The following is a 20,131-nucleotide window of genomic DNA, read 5'->3' on the forward strand; positions in this document are numbered from 1 at the left end:
GGATTGGAGAGTGGCAAATCGGCACCCTTATTCAAGAAAGGGTATAAAGACAGTCCTAGCAACTACAGGCCAGTTCGTTTAGTATCAGTGGTGGGCAAGGTTTTCGAAACAATAATCAGGGGGGAAAAAAAAAAATCAGACACTCAGAGGTTTTAGTTAATTAAGGATAGCCAGCATGGATTTGTAAAAGGTACATCATACTTGACCAATCTAATTGAATTTTTCGATGAAGTAACAGAGAAGACTGATGAAGAAAATGTAGGGATATTGTCTATATGGATTTTAAGAAAGCGTTCGACAAAGTACCACATAAAAGGCTGGCTAACAAAATTGAGGCGAATGGAATAGAAGGGTTAGTGTCTAATTGAATTAAAAAGTTGGCTCAAGGGCAGAAAAAACAGCGAGTCATTGTAAATGGCTGCTTGGTTGCTTTTCAGTCTGGAGAATGGCAGACAGTGGTGTTCCCCATGAGTCAGTGCTAGGACCACTGCTTTTTTGTTGTTGCTATACATAAGTATCCCAAGATCCAATCAGAGTTTCAAAATTTTCTGATGACACAATTTAGAGCAGTTGCAAACAGTGAGGATGATATAAACCACCTGCATCAGAAAATAAATGGGGAGCCAAGACTGTGCAGCAACAGAGGGACCTGGGGTCCACTGCATCGATCTGAAGGTGGCAGGACATATTGAGAGAGTGGTTAGCAAAGCATATGGATCTTGGACTTCATAAATAGAGGCATAGAGTACAAAGGCAGGGAAGTTATGCTGAACCTTTATAAGGCTTTGGTTAGGCCACAGCCAGAGTACTGCGTCCAGTTCTGGTCACCACACTTTAGGATGTGAGGGTCCTTGAGAGGGTGTAGAGGAGATTTACCAGAATGGTTCCAGCGATGGGGAATTTTAGTTACAAAGTTAAGTCAGAAAAGCTGGGGTTGTTCTCCCTGGAACAAAGCAGATTGAGGGGCGATTTGATAGAAGTGTAAAAGATTATGACAGGCTTATATAAATTAGACAAGGGAAAATCTGTTCCTATTTACTGATGGCACAAGGAATAGGGCACATAGATTGTGCTTGGGCAAGAGATGCAGGGGAATGTGAGGAAGAACTTTTTTTTTAAAACATAGTGAGTGGTAATGTTCTGCCCACGAGAGTGGTGGAAGCAGAGACAATGATTTCAAAAAGAAATTGGATGGACACTTGAAGGAAATAAATTTGCAGGGCTACGGGGATCGAGCAGGGAAGTGGGACTGACTGGATTGCTGTAAAGAGCTGGCATGGACTCTATGTGTCTCTTGCAATGAATTCCTGAGCGTTGACCTGTATATGTATATATTTTCATTCTATGATTTAAGTTAAATCACCGTACATAGATACAAAAAAATCAGAGTAAAACCTGTGCTGTGCTATCTTCTCTTCCCACCCCCTCATCTTTGCCCTACCTTCTCCTCTTTATCCCTCTCCTTCTTTTAAAAAAAAACAACGGAATACAATTTTCAGTATGGTCTGGTGATGTAAAGAGGAATTTGAGATTCTGCTCTTCCAGGCCCACAAGGAAACCATTGTCCTCTTGCCTGGGCAGACTGGACACGATGTCAATATATGCTGTAAATGACTATGATCTCTATGCTTGCTTCCATTTTAGCAAGTGTTGTTTGGGCAGTCAGCAATGTCCTTGGCCTAGGCAAGGCCCTGACATCAGACACCAAGTGTATTTTAACCCTTGGCAGCCATATTCAGTGCCTGGTGCCAGCCTCACTAGGAGTAGCAGGCACAAAAAAGGGCCAAAATGATAATTTAACAAAAAATGGCTTCCTTGTGGGCGTGGAAGAGCTGAATCTCAAACTCCTCTTTACATCACCAGACCATACTGAACATTGTATTCCATCTCGTTTTTTTTTTAAAAAGAGGGGTATAAAGAGGAGGTGGGGCAAAGATGAGGGGATGGGAACAGAAGAGGCCACAGCACAGGTTTTATTCCAATTTTTTTGAATCGATGTACAGTGCTTTAAATCATAGAATGAAAATATATACATATACAGGTCAACTCTCAGGAACTCATTGCAAGAGACACAATTTCTGAGCCGAGTGAAAAAGGCAGAGGCTTTCCCCAAAGTTTACAGGGATGGCAGCGCCGGTATTCATGGGGCAGATAGCATGCGCAGGGTTCTGGCTGACAGCAGCCTGAAGGTAACTTCTATACCAGGAAGAACAGCGAACCAAAGGGGGCTTGCACACGGGATATAACATTGACATCGTGCCAGTCTGTCCAGGCAAGAGGACAACCTCAGACTGGTCACTTAGATGATGCAGCTTCCTGAAACTTGTAGTTAGTGCTGCTCTACCAGATCTAGTGATGGGTTTTAAATGTTCTAAAACTTCAATCAGATTTTATTCATCTTCTCTGAATTGTTTATGTTTTTACAGTGGAAGGTTAGTGAAAGATTTGTGTACACAATGGGCCTTACATTTCCAAGATTATTCAGTAAGGTGCAAACTCCTAATATTTTATTGACTGAGAAACAGCCCATACCCGAGAAGCTATTTGTACAAATAACTGCATTTTGCATTCAGCAGGATTTCCAGCTCCTCTGATTTGTTTTCCAGTTCAGTGCAATCTCCACTGGATCACCAAACCCAGGGATTTGTTAAGATTTCCTTGTAGAGCATTTTAATTTAAGTATTGCCTAGATTTACATATTGCTATGGTATTTTCCTAGAGGGCAAATGAGCTCACTAGTTCCTATGCTGTTAATATTTGGCAGGCAATTCCAAGGAGATATGTTCTCCTTTTTGACAATTCTGTAGGTTTTCAGTTTTTTTTTCTATATTGGTTTGTGTTTGGAAAAAGAAACAACTAATGATTTATATAACAAAACTGGATTTTTAAGAGTCTGTCTCTTGATGTATGAGCTGGTGGGGTTGGCATTACTGTATACATCTAATGAGCAGTGTGTGGATGAAAGTCATGGGTCTTAAATGCAGCATTTGCAAAAAGAAAATCTGCACGCCACCTATTGGTTAATTTCAAATGCTGCAACATCCATTTAGACTAATACAAGATCTGCTTTGGTATATTGCTGAGGCCCTCCTGTGGCAAGAACCCAATGCTTGTTCTGAAACCTCAGACTTTGGGTGGTGGGGCAGGGTGGAACTCAAGGCATGAACATGTTTTGACACCATCAGAATACTCTCACACTCCTACAGGAACAGTAGCATTGTGGTTATGCTACAGGACTACTAATCCAGAGGCCTGGAATAATAATCTGGTGAAACGTGGTCAAATTCCACCACAGCAGCTGGGAATTTAAAATCAATTAATTAAATGAAACTGGAATAAAAAACTGGCATCAGTAATGGTGATCATGTAACTACTGGAGTGTCGTAAAAACCCATCTAATTGACTAATGTCTTTTAGGGAAGGAAACCTGCTGTCCAGACTATATGTGACTCCAGACCCACAATGTGGTTGACAAATAACTGCCCTTGGAACGGCCTAACAAGCCACTCAGTTGTCAAAAAGGCAGTCACCATCTTCAAAGGGCAATTAGGGATGGACAATAAATGCTGGCTTTGCCAGCAGCACCTACATTCCATAAGTGACTAAAATAAACAGACCTGACATCACTTATGTACCTCTTGAAAGGCCAAAAAAAAAAAATTGAGACAACAGAGACCTTTTCTATGATGAAAAATTCTTTCCCAAGTTATGCTGAATAATTATTCCAGTTCTATAAAATACTTTAAAAGTAGACAGACATTCAAAATAAGATGTTCCTGGTCATCAATTTTCTTTCAAAACGCATCCTGTTCAGAGTTGGTATCTTACCAACCAACAGTTGTTTCAAATCTTTACCACAATGTCATGTTTACATCCTCTGAGCAAGTTAAGAAGCTCAACATGTGTGTTACACGAGACCAGACTTCCTCAGGTCAAGGTGCCATATAATCAATCAATTAAAATTGTAGAAATTAGTTTCTATAAGTTTTTTCTTGATTAATACCACCAAATTCACAGCCAAATTTTACAAATTTCAGTCATGGCATTTTAACAATCGTGAATTTCTTGATTTTACATATTTAAATTGTAAATTTCACCATGTCACAACAAACCATGAAAATGATCTATTTAAAACAAAAAAAGGTTTGTTTTCAAATGGCATTTATTGTATACTCAAAAACGGTTGTAAAAAGCTGACTAAACAGGCCACATTCTTTGCTCACTGAAGTCAATGGTTGCACGTGAGCAAGGAGCAACCTGTAAATATCTTTCCTCATGCCCTATCTCTGCACTGTAAACACGTGTCCATGTTTGGACACAACTCCCTCCACGTTCAGTTTTTCGAACTGTCAGACAATGTCACGCTAGCCTTGCAAAGTGGTGGATTCTGCATTCCACAGAGTTCATCTCCTCGCACCGTGCAACAAAAACCCTTCAGTAGGTAGTCCTGTCAGTTTATTTGCACTTGGCAAGCAACCACCATTTTGCACATTATGTTAAATGAATGCCTGCAGCATCAAGTTTTTCCAATGGGATGTTGGCACTTGCAAAAGCATCCACAAGTTTCACTGTAACCAGCTGACTATTTTCTGAGCTTTCTGTCAACTTCTTAAAAAAAAAATTAAATCCGTTGCTTGCTTTCTTACATGTTCATTTTTCAGCAGCGTAGTGTCAGATGCTCTCTTTCAACTGCAATGATTTTCGGACTCCAAGTGGCGCTGAACCATTGCCCGCTGTGTGTGATCCATTAAAATATTGCAACTTGTACAAAAACAGTACAGCTTCAGCATGCAGAATTTTGGCTTCCAAATTCTTTCACTCGATGTGCTGAATTAATGGTTGTGGCCATTTTTGATTTTGCTCATTCTGGCATTCTCACTTGTCTGCTAATACTCGAGACTGCTTCTCTCAAAACTGCACCAGAAGACCTCCCTCATCTATCAATCAGCAAGTTCGGCCTTGTGTCAAATCAGCAAAATGCACAAAGTTCACAAAATGGTTGATTTCACAAATTTTTCACAGCCGTGAATAGGGATATCCTACTGCTCACAGGGAATCCCTGCTGCTCTCAGAGTAGGGTATCAAGAGTGAGCACCTCTGCCATTAGTGCTTTTGAAGATGCTGAACATTTTGTACTGGTTCTGGTTTAACTGAATAGGCTGTAATACTTCAGTGGCACATTTGGTACCCAATATTGAATTTCAGATGAACAGGGGAAGCTGCACTCGAGTAAGGAGTAGCAACAGGATTACAACACTTTAGTGCTGATTATTCAACTAGCTCCCTTTGAACACAATGCCCCACTGGGAACACATGTTTAATGGATCAACCCAAAGTTGCCTTCTTGGCTTAAGCCTGGATGAAGTAATTCTTTTGCATTCATGTTATACTCAGTTTATTCCTAGATCTCTGTGCTCCTCAAATTCTGACTTCTTGTGCATTCTCAATTTTAATCGCTCCACCACTGGCAGCCCTGCCTTCAGCTGCCAAAGCCCTAAAACTTGAATTCCCTCCTTAAACCTCTCCACCTCTCTCTCCTCCTTTAGACTTTACTTAAAACTTATCTATTTCACCAAGCTTTTGCTCACCTGTCCCAATATCTCCTATGATTATCAAACTTTGTTTGATAATGCTCCTGTGAAGCACTTTGGTATGTTTTACATTAAGTGTGTTCTTATGAAACCAAGTTGTTGTTGCAGTAGTAGGGAACCAATCAGATGAACTTTCCCAGAAAACATGCACCAAGGCTGGCAGTAAATTATATATATATATATATATATATATATATATATATATATATAAAAACAATGAAATTAGCAATCATTAATTCCACAGATATCAAAATCAGGAGATGAATAGAAACAAATATAAATAAATTGACACATCTGCAGGTTAGTTTTGACACCTAGTTTAACCAAAGTGTTTAAATTATGATTAATTATCAAATAAATCTGTGACGGTGTACACCAAAATTTGGAATATTTAGAGGCCAATATACTAAAATTACCTGAGGAAGAGTTGTAAGATGATACCTTCAAAACAGGCCACTGAGACAAAGCTACAGAATGGAGGAGAAACAGAAACAGTCTGATGAAAGAGTGCACCACAATACAGAAAAGAAATAGTTAGAAGGAACAGGCAAGTAAATAGGCTTAAAGAACAGTCAGCAATGTTTTACTCAGCGAGAAAGAAAGGGTCAGACTGCGAGGAAGTAGTAATACACGGAAATCAACATTTAAATTAAATGATCAATAATTGTAGCCAGAAATTATTCTGATCAACTCTGGTCACAGTCTTCGGAACAGTATAAGGGAGAGATGGGTGTACCTTGTCTGATCCAGCTAGTTCCACCGTAAAAGAGGTCAACAGCGATGCAAGTGCCTTGGGAATTAGTGCTGAAATGAACAGGAGGAGGTGTTGTGCTGCATTGGTGCTTTCTGGGAATGGTATGTTCCTTATTTTGGAGATGAGCCTGATTAGGTCACAAAGACAAAATTACACATTTACATGTCCAGTAATAGTTAATAAGTCTAGCAACCATAACTACAACAAACATGAACATTAAAAGGTTTTCATTCGAAACCTTAAGTGTGTTAGGAGACAAATGAAACAGTGACTAGCTACGAAGTTTGTTGCTTGAGCATTTGCTACTAAGAGTTTTGCTGAATGGTATTTAAATAGATTGCTAAAAGATCCTTAGGGCTAAAAATTTAGCTACCCTATTTTCTTCGGGTATGGGAGGGGGAGTCACTATTTGCAATCTGCCCACGCTGGTTTTCTTGGGAGGTGGGCAGCATGCAAAATCTGTTGCTCTTACGTGATTAGCGTGATTGTAGCATCAGGCTGAGAGCGTCCTCCTCATTGCTGGCTTCCTCTGTGTTTAGTGGTGAGCTGATCAGTATTTTGCTAATAGCACGTGATGCAGCCAGCGTGTTCCTCTTAAAGTTGATCTGTCTTTAGTTAAAGGGAAGCTACATTAAATAGATGGAACTTAAAACATGGAAAATGGAATGCCAGGGCAGAAAGAGGGTTTCAGGGCGATGGACATGGCTCTGGAGACATTCGTGGTGGAGGAGAGCAGCAACAGTTTAGTGAGGGGCTGGGAGGGAGGGCCAGTGGGCCAGCGAGATCAACTCTTGAGGTCCGAACCCACAGACCTGGCACCACGTGGGTGATCAAGGTCAGTGAATGCATCTTCACATGACATCTCCTACAACCCCACCATCAACCCCTCATGCTGCTCAATGCACCACAACCTTATCTCTCATCCAGCAGCACTCAGGACTCTCACCCAACATTCAGATATTCCACCTCAGTCCCACACACCTATCAATACTACCAGCCTCACACCCATCCCTCACTGAACCCACATCCTCCAGCTATTCAGTTATGGCATGCACATAATCACTGACGTTTTGCCCTCTCTCTTGCAGGATAAGATAGCACACAATACAAGGGAGCAGAGCAGAACCAGCAGGGGACAAGGAAGCCTGTATCTCCTAAGTCCTACAGAGGGGATGGCTCTTTGCATCATCGGGCCAGCCTCGACAGAGCCTGTGGCATTCGGCCTCGTTCAGAACATGGACGACGGCAATATGTTTCTGCCTTATGCCCTTTCTCAACTCCCAGCTCACCCTCATCCTTCTACCCAGCATCATAAGCAAACTGCTGATGGTGTGACCATGGACCTCTTGCTTCCCACCCACCCCTCTCACCAACCTTCCTCTTCTGATTTCCTGCTTTTGGACACCCAAGAACAGTTGCCTGCCCAGCCATAGCAGTCTAAGGAGGATGAGAGAGAGCAACAACAGCACTAAAGAGGACCAATCAGTTGATTTGACACACAGCCACCAGCTCAGATACTGGTACTGCATGTACCTTGGAGACAAGTACAGAGTTGGAATCAGCATGTGATGAGTCCCCTGGGCATGAGTGGGCTGCAGCCAGGCCAGAAGAAAAGGATGGTTCACTTGCCAGCTCACCACCAGTGGGCAAGGTCACAGATGTGTTCTGCTGCAGAGGACTCAGTAGAACCTTGATGGGGCAGTATACAGGACTGCACTGATGGGCATGCCTACTGAGATACTGGGTGCATTGGCTGACCCGCCAGTCAGCCTACTGTCACTGTCAAGGAGCATAAAGGAGTCCAGCGCCCAGTTGGCAGAGGGAATGACACAGCTTGCTCTCTCCGCAGTCTCTGCTCCATTTCCCTGTCATGATGCAGACCCACAGGTGCTGCCTCCACACCTGCTGCAACCTTTTTGTGGAGGTCACCTAATACTCTGCTCTCCCTGTGAGGTGCAGTAACTCACCTCAACAATTTCGAAAACACTCGAGTACTTTCAGACATTTTGCAATGGAAGTGCTTAAAAATTACCATACCTGCATGTTGGCTGCCAGGCCCTCAAAGGAACTCGAGTGCAGGGCTCAACTCGCAGCTCAGTGCTTGTTGTTTGAAGAGTGATGTGCAAATTTGTGGCTCGGGCCTGCATTGTCCTAATCAAGTATCCTGGCGTCGCATCAGCCAGTTGGGCTGTGTGATGTCAGATGGTGCTCCTTCACAGGCTTCCGGTGGATGCTGGGGACATTCACGCAGGTACCCTTCTCAAGAGCGCACTGGTCATGCTGCGCCAGAAGGAGTTGGTGGCGCAGCACACCCCAGCAAAACAGCACAGCCTCCATAGGGCAGTTGAGATAAAATTCATGCCCTTAATATTGAGGACCAGACTGTGCTGACCAATACATTTCTGTACAGAAGAAATGTTTATAGTCCGACCGCCCATTAAAGGGCGGTGATGGGCTGGATCAGAGAAGGACTCAACAATCGATACCAGTGTAAGAGGTTAAAGTCCAACCACGTATGCTCTATAAAAAGTTAGATGGCCGAGAAGTTGTGCCCTTTGCATCATTGTATATTTCAGGATGCGTTGGTATTAGAGTTTTATATATATATTATTTAAATTTATGGGGCAAAGGGTACATTTTACAAATTATCACACCTGACAGTTTTGTGTAATGGGAGTGCATTGTATGGGTATGTAAGTGTAGTGATTATGTTACTGGATTAGTAATCTGGAAAATGCAAGCTTAAAAATCAAACAATCAGAATTTGAATTCAGACTTTTTTAAAATCTGAAAATAAAAAGCTGGCATCAGTAAAACTGATCACAAAGCTGTGGGATTATAAAAACCCAACTGGCTCCTTTAGGGAAGGAAACTTGCCTATGTGTAACTCTAGTCCCACAGCAACATGGTTGACTCTTAACTGTCCTCTGATGATACTCAGTTGTATTTCCAATTTCTCAGAGAAGGGAGAGAGAAAAAGTTATGCTTCAGTTGTACCAAGCCTTGGCCAGACCCCATCTGGAATACAGCTTTCAGTTTTGGGTCACCCACTTCAGGAAAGATATACTAGCCTTGGAAATAGTATAGCACAGATTCACCAGAATAATAAAGAATCTTAAATGTTCAATTATGAGGACAAAAGTCACAAACTCAAAAGGAATACAGGTTGAGGGGTGATCTAATTGAGCTATTTAAAATAATGCAAGGATTCGATAGGGTAGATATAGAGAAACTATTTTCTCTGGTGAGAAAATCCAGAAAAAGGGAGCACAATATTAAAATTGGAGCTAGGCAGTTTAGAAGTGAAACCAGGAAGCCCTTATTTCATATAAAGGGTACTGGTAATCTAGAACTCTCTCCCAAAAGATGCTGGGACAATTGAACATTTTTAAGACTGAGATTGGTAATTTCTTTTGGATAAGGATATCAAGGGATATGGAGAGGAGACACACAGATCATCCATTATCTGGTAAAACAGGCTTGAGTGGCTAAATGGCCTACTCCTGCTCTTATAGTATAATGTTCTTATGACCCATTCTCAACCACCACTGGATGTGCTTTCTTCATACAGCCAGAATCTCCTTTGCTCTCAATCTACCTTCCTTGCAGCCTTACAGGTAGATAAGGTGGTTAGGAAGGCATATGGAATACTTGCCTTTAGTAGCCGAGACATAGAATATAAGAGCAGAGAGGTTATGATGGAGCTGTATAAAACGCTAGTTAGGCCACAGCTGGACTAGTGTGTACAGTTCTGGTCGCCACACTATAGGAAGGATGTGAGTGCACTGGAAATGGTGCAGAGGAGATTCATCAGGATGTTGCCTGGGTTGGAGCATTTCAGCTATGAAGAGAGACTGGATAGGCTAGGGTTGTATTCCTTAGAGCAGAGAAGGCTGAGGGGAGACCTGATTGAGGTATACAAAATTATGAGGGGCATAGATAGGAAGAAACTTTTTCTCTTAGCGGAGGTGTCAATAACCAGGGGGCATAGATTTAAGGGAAGGGGCAAGTGGTTTAGAGGGGATTTGAGGAAAATCTTTTTCACCCAGAGGGTGGTTGGAATGCAGAACACGCTGTCAGAAGGGGTGGTAGAGGCGGGAACCCTCAATATTTAGGAAGTATTTAGATGAGCACATGAAACGCCATAGCATACAAGGCTACGGCCCAAGTGCTGGAAAATGGGATTAGAATAGATAGGTGCTTGATGGCAGTCACGGACACGATGGGTCGAAGGGCCTGTTTTTGTGCTGTATAACTCTATGCCTCTGATTATCTATAGTTAGGGAGACTCGCACACTGCAGGTAATTCTGGAGACTCAGCAATATGATATTCAGCATAGAACATATGAATTCCTAGATCAAAAAATAACAAAGGTCCATCTAGTTCACCTACAATCCTGGTAGCTGCATGATAATGATATTGGAGTTGTTGACCTAAACTAGTCTACAGTATACCTGAAATGACACAAGGAAATCCCAGTGGTGGAAAGCTTTGGGAACCAGAGGTTATCTCGTCCTCCCAATCATGTTACATTTACAAGTCATGTCTTAAACTACTCAAACTGCATCCAAAAATTTTATTTTCTGCAAGAAATTTAACTAATTTGCATTTGAATGAATCAATGCTACCTGCTTCCACCATCTCCCTAGGGTGTCTGTTCCACAGACTGACTAAACACTCACAAATATCATTTGAATTTACCCCTTTCAAGCACAGGCCTTGTCCAGAAAATTAGAACTAGTGTACAAGGTGAAATAGTTTGTCCAGAATGGCCCAATCTGTTGCTGAGTGCAGCCCCTCAATGAATCTTTTCTTGGAGGCACTTGAGGGATGAGGAAGGGTCAAAGTTACAAACTGGATATCACTGTTCACTATTTTTCTCAATTAATTAAACCTCAAGAGTTCAAACACAGCCTTTTGTTACTATTCCACTTTGGGATACATATGCTACATCCTTGACAGAGAGCTGGTAAAAGTTTGATTAATTAATTGATAAAAATGAATAGATCATGGTGTGTTGTCCTTATTGATTCAGATAGGCAACAATTTGTTTACATGCTCCAAAAAGGGAGCAGCATATCATGGTTATATCAAACGAGAAGGGGGAAATTTAATGGTAATGCCAAATTAACGTTCCTATAATGAGAAGGAGTTCAAGCAAATTCAGGAAATGGGGAAATCCAGAATATTTTGCTAACAGCTCTCTATTCTGTTACTGGGTGGGATGGGGGGGGGGGGGGGCAGGGGAGGAAGCTTTTGTTGAAGGGACGGAATAATTGATGTTCAACAGCTGGAATGGGTTGCCAGAGAGAGGACAGCTTGCAACTGTGTCCAGGTGCCAATTTCTTCCTCTTGCATCTAGTCAGTGTTACATGTCTTACTTTGATACAGGATTGATTTGTATAGCTCCAGTGTAAACCCTGGCCATCTAGGGACAGAAAAACATAGGGGATCAATCCAAACTGGTTGGACTCATGCAGAGTCTAATTTCCAAGAAACAGTGTTGTTAGATTTGGACACTTAGAGAGAGAAGTGAGGGGTGGTTTGTCCAACCTTATGGTCATGCAGTGGTCTGTTCTCAGATGGATCATAAGGGGCCATGCACAGATGCTCATCTAGGAGAGGATATCAGAGGTGGTCATTAGAATTCAGGCCAACTTTGTCCCTGATACGAGTGCCTTGGCTGCACATCTTCACATGCCCCATTCAATAGCAATGAGCACTGCGCAGCAACTGCTGGAAGACACCCTGGGCACCGATACTGCACCAACAGTAGGTGTCACTGGCTTCTTCATCACCCCCTCAGAATAACAAAAGTCCTTTTGTGGAAAAGCTATTCTGCATTAGTGGTCTTTCTTGGAGAGTTACACAATACAATTTGGATTATGTCTTCAAGAGGTGGAATGGATATCAGAGTCCTAGATAGATCCAAGTACAGCTAACTTGATGATAATCATAAACTTTTCATGTTGCGAAGTCTTAGGCCACATATAAAAACGATTCCGAAGTCCAGACCTAGTCCAATCTAATATTTCAGTGCTCATTTCTTTTATCTTGTGCATCATACCCATGGCATTCGTTACTTGGTCTCCTATATGCATTAGATATTTAGGGGTTGGTTTTCCAAGTTTGAGCTACTTGCTCATCTTTTGATCAATTACCAAAACGTACGCCCTGCGGACGAGGCTCAAAACCACAATCAGAATCTTACAAAACAGAAAGAGGTCATTCAGCCGATCATGTCTATGCCAGTTCTCTGAAACTATCAATTTGTACCACTCTCCTGCGCTTTTCCCACTGCTCTGCAAATCTTCCTACCAAGTATATATCCAATTCCCTTATGAAAGTTACTATTGAATAGTTTCCACCACTCTTCAGACAGAATATCCCAGATTACTTACCGTCAAAGAAAATTCTCATCACCCCTCTGGTTCTTTTTCCACTACCCTACTAGAGACACTTCACTTTTAATAGTTTTATTTAAATTCAAAGAAACAAATACATAGGTATGTTTTGAGAAATCATTGTGCAGTTCTATTGCATGGTATTTGTGGATGTGAGTCAGATGCATGCAGTGGGGATAGGGTCAAGGTAGTACAATGGTTGGGAAGATCAGGAAATAATGTCTTATTGGCAGAGAGGGGAAATCTCAGACTCTGATTGTTGCCTTATGTGCACTTTTGATTTGCATTTCTTTTAATTTTGAGTGCTTGATTTTGTTTTATCTCCAAGGTAAAGGAATAAAATAAAGTTCCACATTGCAAATTTCCCTGCTACCAAAAAGCAGGAATCAGTTTTGATTTTGAGGGATTAACAGTACATCTGTCCAAGTTCCTCCAAGATGTCACTAAATGCAATTGATGGTGCAGAGAAACAACACACCTTTTCTTTAGGAAGCAACTTCCCCTCTCTGCATACACATAGGCCAAATCTGGTCAGGATTCAATAAGTTATAGAGCAGTCGTGCATTTCCATTTTCCATAGTGCGATGCGCCAACCAGACAGCCCAAGATTTGAACATACGAGAAAGGAACTAAACTCAATTAAAGGAACATTATCTTGACAATACTCACCCATTTTCCTCACTCTTGAGACGCTCATTGATAATGCTAAGCAGCTTTTCTTTCGCTTCCAGAGCCTGAGTAAATGCCGACGACCACATTGACACTTTCACCTTCACAGGAGCAGAGATCAATCCTATAAATCAAACATTAGACCCAGCTATGCAGTGAGAAAAAATACATTTCAATTGCACCTATTGATTGTACTTTTAAATATAAACTTGCTTGATCATGCTGCTCAAAGTATCAGTGTCAGCAAGTTGTACTCCTGTGACTGACTCCCAAACAGCATAATTGCACATTTCCAGTGCCTCTGTATTTTCCTCCCCTGTACTAACTTGCCATATTTATTCGCCGGGTTTGACCCTGCTCAGACTTCCCACACTTTCCAAAGCACAGGCACCAGCTGGTTTTGCCCTCTCTCCCATTCAGTATGCCAGCATTCCTCACACAACCTGCTAAATGCCTCACTCAATCCCACTCCAACAAGCTACAAATGAACTGTGTATTAGATACAACATAAACACCTTTTTATGATGGCAATGCAGCACATCTAAAGAATACATTGTTATTTCCTTTTTAAAAAATCTTTCATGGGATGTGGGGCTTCACTGGCTTAGCCAGTATTTAGTGCCCATCCCTAATTGCCCTTGAGAAGGTGGTGGTAAGCCGCCTTCTTGAACTGCTGCAGTCCATCTTGTGCAGGTGCACCCACAGCGCTGTTAGGAAGGGAGTTCCAGGATTTTGATCTAGCGACAGTGAAGGAACGGCGATAAAGTTCCAAGTCAGGATGGTGCGCGGCTTGGAAAGGAACTTGCAGGTGGTGGTGTTCCCATGCATCTGCTGCCCTTGTTCTTCTAGGTGGTAGAGGTCACAGGTTTGAAAGGTGCTGTCGAAGGTGCCTTCGTGAGTTGCTGTCACTAGAGTTCTGGAAATGACACCCAAACTCCCTTGCTATGCATATTAGTCACTGGCCATATGCAGAATGTTTCAAGCTGTTGTTTCACTCTTGGTCAGCTTAATAAAGTGTAGGATAAGAAGCAGTAGCATCCTAGCACTAAGGGGCATCTGGTAAGACTGCTCTCTATTGTTATCTGTGCTTGCAATTTGATTTTTGGGTCTGGACAACTTTCTGATAAGCTAGGCGGTACTGTTTGAAGGTGCAAACTAAAGGCTGGTCATCTTAATAAGTTGACGACTGTTGGAATTCTCTGCCAAGCTCATTCTTGGTACGGTAGGCCCCAACATTAGCCCCCTTACACCCAAGATTAATCCCCATAGAACAAGGAAAGGGAAAGTAGGACTTTAGGAATTTGCGAAGTAAAGTCCATCTACTGTGATATATGTCGTTCAACATTGTGTACAGTAGGTAACCTAAAAGTGAGGGAATATTAAGGAAATTTTAACCACATTGAGTAGGCACAATGTAAGGGGGAATAAAAGAGACAGGCATAATGGCAAGAAGCACATTAAGGTTAGTCAAAAAGGGCAGTGCCCAGATTCAAAGAAAAACTTATCAACTGTAAATCAACAGTTTAAACAGGTGATTGAAAGGGTATTGATCAAATAAGTTCCAGAAGGAAAGAAAGGTGCATATCAAAGGCTGGAGTTCCATGGATTGGAACTAACTTAAAATTAAACAAAAGAAAAGCTCAAAGCAAATAACTTGCATTTTATAGAAAAGGAAAGGATTTACATTCATATAGCACCTTTTACAACTTCAGGACATCCCAAGTACATTGCAGCCGATGAAGCACTTTTGAAATGTAATCACTGGTACAACACAGGAAATATACATGCCAATTTTCACACAGCAAGGTCCCACAAACAAATTAATTAATAACCAAATCATCATCTTTTGATGATCTGAGTTGAGGGAGAATGTTGATCAGTGAAACAAGATGACCCTCTGCTCTCCTTGGAATGATGGCACGGGCAATTAAAAGGTTTTCTCGAGGCACATTAGTAAGTCATAAGAGAATAGGCAAGGTAGAGGGAGAACAGTGAAGGGATGACGGAGGTGAACTTGTAATGGAGAATGAAGGAATGGCAGAGATACCAAGTACGTTTGCACAGAGTGTGATATTGGGATTGTAGAGACACCAGAGGTGTGTGTAGAAATGTTAGTGGGGCTAAACAGATTATTCAAACTGAAGATGGACAAATAATCAGTACATGGTTTACAGTCAGAATCCCAAGAGAAGCTGAAGAAATATGACGCTGTGTCTATAAACTTTGCAAAATTCTGTGGAAAGCAATATTGTTTGTACTGGATGACTGGAGGGCAACGAACTCAAAAAAGACTGAGATCAGCCAGGCAATCAGCTACGGGTCAATGACAATGGCATTAGTGAGACCACATCTGGGAGTACTGTGTAATGTATCAGTCTCCTTATTTAAGGATGTAAATGCGTTGGAAGCAGTTCAGAGGTTTACTAGACTAATACCTGGAATGAACATACGGTGGGTCGGATACCAGTGACGACCTCGCTGCACAATGTGTCCTTGGGGATCCTGCCATCTTCCATGTGGCTCACATGGCCAAGCCATCTCAAGCGCCGCTGGCTCAGTAGGGTGTATATGCTGGGGACGTTGGCCGCTTCAATGATTTCTGTGTTGGAGATACGGTCCTGTCACCTGATGCCAAGGATTCTCCGGAGGCAGCAAAGATGGAATGAAGTGAGACGTCGCTCTTGGCTGGCATACGTTGTCCAGGCCTCGCCGCCGTAGAGCAAGATACTGAGGACACAGGCTTGATACACTCGGACTTCTGTGTTCCGTGTCAGTGAGCCATTTTCCCCACACTCTCTTGGCCAGTCTGGACATAGCAGTGGAAGCCTTTCCCATGCGCTTGTTGATTTCTGCATCGAGAGACAGGTTACTGGTGATAGTTGAGCCTAGGTAGGTGAACTCTTGAACCACTTCCAGAACGTGGTCGCCGATATTGATGGATGGAGCATTTCTGACGTCCTGTCCCATGATGTTCGTTTTCTTGAGACTGATGGTTAGGCTAAATTCGTTGCAGGCAGCCGCAATCCTGTCGATGGGTCTTTGCAGACACTCTTCAGTGTGAGATGTTAATGCAGTGTCAGCAAAGAGGAGTTCCCTGATGAGGACTTTCCGTACTTTGGTCTTCACTCTTAGACGGGCAAGGTTGAACAACCTGCCACCTGATCTTGTATGGAGGAAAATTCCTTCTTCTGAAGACTTGAACGCATGTGAAAGCAGCAGGGAGAAGAAGATCCCAAACAGTGTAGGTGCGAGAACACAGCCCTGTTTCACACCACTCAGGATAGGAAAGGGGTCTGATGAGGTGCCGCTATGCGGAGTTGTGCTTTTCATATTGTCATGGAATGAGGTGATGATAGTAGCTTTCGTGGACATCCAATCTTTGCTAGTAGTCTGAAGAGACTACGTCTGCTGACTAGGTCAAAGGCTTTGGTGAGATCAATGAAAGCAATGTAGAGGGGCATCTGTTGTTCATGGCATTTCTCCTGTAGCTGGTGAAGGGAGAATAGCATGTCACTGGTGGATCTCTCTGCTCGAAAGTCACACTGTGCCTCAGCTAGCTTCTGGAGCCTGTTTAAAGTGACTTGAGCGAAGACTTACCCCACTATGCTGAGCAGGAAGATTCCACGGTAGTTGTTGCAGTCACCGCGGTCACCCTTGTTCTAACAGAGGGTGATGATATTGGCATCGCGCGTGTCCGGTGGTATTGCTCCCTCGTCCCAGCACAGGCAAAGCAGTTCGTACAGTGCTGAAAGTATAGTAGGCTTGGCACTCTTGATTATTTCAGGGGTAATGCCATCCCTTCCCAGGGGCTTTTCCGCTGGCGAGGGAATCAATGGCATCACTGAGTTCCGATTTTGATGGCCGTTCATCCAGCTCATCCATGACTAGCAGAGACTCGGCTGCATTGAGGGCAGTCTCAATGACATTTTCCCTGGAGTACAGTTCCAGGTAGTGCTCAACCCAGCGGTCCATTTGCTTGCGTTGGTCAGTGATTGTGTCCCCTGGTTTAGATTTGAGGGGGGCGATCTTCTTGATGGTTGGCCCAAAAGCTCTCTTAATGCCATCATACATTCCTCTGATGTTTCCGGTGTCAGAGGCGAGCTGAATATGACTGCATAGGTGTTGCAAGTAGTCATTTGTGCAGCGCCTGGCTGTTCTTTGTGCAGCGCTTCTGGCTGTTTTAAGTGCTATGGATGTTGACTCGCTGGGGGCTTTCTTGATTCAGCAGTGCAATGCTCTTAGCGGCGATGACAGGTTCCTGCTCTTCAAAGTGAGATTGAAACCAGTCTGCATTCCGCTTCACACGTTTTCCATAGGTGGTCATTGCTGAGTCATAGATGGCATCTCTGATGTGGGCCCACTTGGTCTCTGCATCCCCTGTAGGAGTGTCTTGAAGGGCTTTTTCCAAGTGAATTTAGGAAACACCGACCATCCATGTCTCCACTTTAAAGACGTCTGCAAATGCGACATGAAGTCTGGTGACATTGATCACAAGTCGTGGGAGTCAGTTGCCAGCGATCGCCAGAGCTGGCGGGCAGCCATAAAGGCGGGGCTAAAGTGTGGCGAGTCGAAGAGACTTAGCAGTTGGCAGGAAAAAAGACAGAAGCGCAAGGGGAGAGCCAATTATGTAACAGCCCCGACAACCAATTTTATCTGTAGCACCTGTGGAAGAGTCTGGCACTCTAGAATTGGCCTTTATAGCCACTCCAGGCGCTGCTTCACAAACCACTGACCACCTCCAGACGCATACCCATTGTCTCTCGAGACAAGGAGGCCAAAGACAACCTGAAATGGGCAGGTTGTATTGTGAAGAAAGGTTGGACAGGCTGGGTTTGTATCCGCTGGAGTTCAGAAGAATAAGAGGTGATTGAAACACAAGATCGAGAGGGGTCCTGATGAAAGGCCACTGACCTGAAACGTTAACTCTGCTTCTCTCTCCACAGATGCTATCAGACCTGCTGAGTATTTCCAGCATTTCTTGTTTTTATTTCAGATTTCCAGTATCTGCAGTATTTTGCTTTTATTATGCAAGATCCTGCGTGGTCTTGACAGGGTGGATGTGGAAAGGATGTTACCCCTTGTGGGAGAATCTAGAATGAGGGGTCACTATTTAAAAATAAGGGGTCGCCATTTAAGACAGAGTTGAGAAACTTTCTCTGAGGGTCATGAGTCTTTGGAACTCTGCTTCCACTGCCTTTTGAGTAAGAGAGTCTTTGAATATTTTTAAGGCAGAGGTAGACAGATTCTTGATAAGCAAAGGGGTGAAAGGTTATTGATGTTTGGCAGGAATGTGGAGTTGAGGTTACAATCAGATCAGCCATGATATTATTGAATGGCAAAGCAGGCTTGAGGGGCCGAGTGGCCTACTCCTGCTCCTAATTCATATGTTCGTATGACAAGGTTGGGGTATTCCATTTTGGCAGAATCGCACCATAATTTATTTTAAGTTACATTGTGGTGCAATAGAGATGTATTCAATCACCTTTGAACTTTCAACCACCATAGCAACACCTATACTTGTGTCTAATGCTGCTATTGCAGTAAAGATTGGAAATATATCTCATGACATCAGAATTAGTTGATTTTTTTCCACTAGCATTCAGAGGTTTAAGATTATGAAAGGTTATAAATAGTAAAATATCACACCACTATTCAGAAAGAAAATATTGACAATTTTATGATACAGTATGCTCAGTTGTAGCACTTTGGTCGGAGTCAGAAAATTAGGGGTTCAAGCTCCACTCTGGGATATGAGCACATAACCCAGGCTGACATTCCAGTGCATTACCGAGGGAGTGCTGCACTTTTGGAAATGCAGTCTTCCATACGAGATGTTACACCAAGACCTTATCAGCTCACAAGTAGATGGAAAACATCTCAGGGAACTACCTGAAGAATATTAGAGTTCTCCTGGCGTCTGGCCAACATTTATACCACAACCAACACCAGTAGAACAGATTATCTGGTCATTTATCACACTGCTGTTTGTGGAACTTTTTCGTTTGTTTCACTGCATTACTACACTGACAACACATAAAATACATAATTGGCTGCAAGGTGTTTTGGGACGTCCTGATGTTGTGACAGAAGCTACATAAATGCAAGTTCTTTCTTTCATTAACCCCAAAAAGAATTAAAAAGAGATTAGAATGGGTCATTCTTTGTTAAGAAATCTTTGGTGAAGCAGTCCATAACATTGTCCGACTCCATCCCTGCCTCAGTTCATCTGCTGCTGAAATGCTCATTCATGCCTATGTTACCTCCATATTGTGGGGATTGGTTAGCTCAGTTGGCTAGGCAGTTACAGTGTGATGCAGAGAAAATGCCAGCAGCGTGGGTTCAACCCCCATACCAGCTGTGGTAGTTCATGGAGGCCTATCTCCTTACCTTGCCCGACGCTTGCACACCTGGTGACCCTCAAGCTACATATTACCAACTGCATCTCTAATGGAGAGATATGCCTATGGTTCTTTGGGACTACAGCTAGAATAACCACCTTTACATTGTAATATTCCAATGCACTCCTGGCCAGATTCCTACGTTCTACCCTCTGTAAACTTGCAGTCATCCAAAACTCTGTTACCCATGCCCTAACTCTCACCTTGCCTTCATAACCCATCACCCCTGTACTCACTGACTGTATTGACTCCGGGTTAAGCAATGCCTGGATTTTAAAATTCACATCCTTGTTTTCAAACCTTCATGGCCTTGT

The 20,131-nt window shown here is 42.8% G+C and overlaps 1 protein-coding gene across 5 annotated transcripts in view; it reads right to left on the reverse strand.

The window, feature by feature from the left end:
• LOC137369315 (uncharacterized) overlaps positions 1 to 20,131 on the reverse strand; it is a 265,372-nt gene that overhangs the window by 169,353 nt on the left and 75,888 nt on the right. For all 5 annotated transcript variants that reach the window (XM_068030360.1, XM_068030358.1, XM_068030361.1 and 2 more), the window contains 2 exons: positions 13,420 to 13,543; positions 6,328 to 6,472 (listed from right to left, as the gene is read on the reverse strand). In XM_068030360.1, coding sequence (XP_067886461.1) covers positions 6,328 to 6,472; positions 13,420 to 13,543 — 269 coding nt within the window. The remainder of the gene's footprint in view (positions 1 to 6,327; positions 6,473 to 13,419; positions 13,544 to 20,131) is intronic.

Source organism: Heterodontus francisci, chromosome 4 (genome assembly GCF_036365525.1).
Source record: "Heterodontus francisci isolate sHetFra1 chromosome 4, sHetFra1.hap1, whole genome shotgun sequence".
Taxonomy (NCBI): Eukaryota; Metazoa; Chordata; class Chondrichthyes; order Heterodontiformes; family Heterodontidae; genus Heterodontus; species Heterodontus francisci.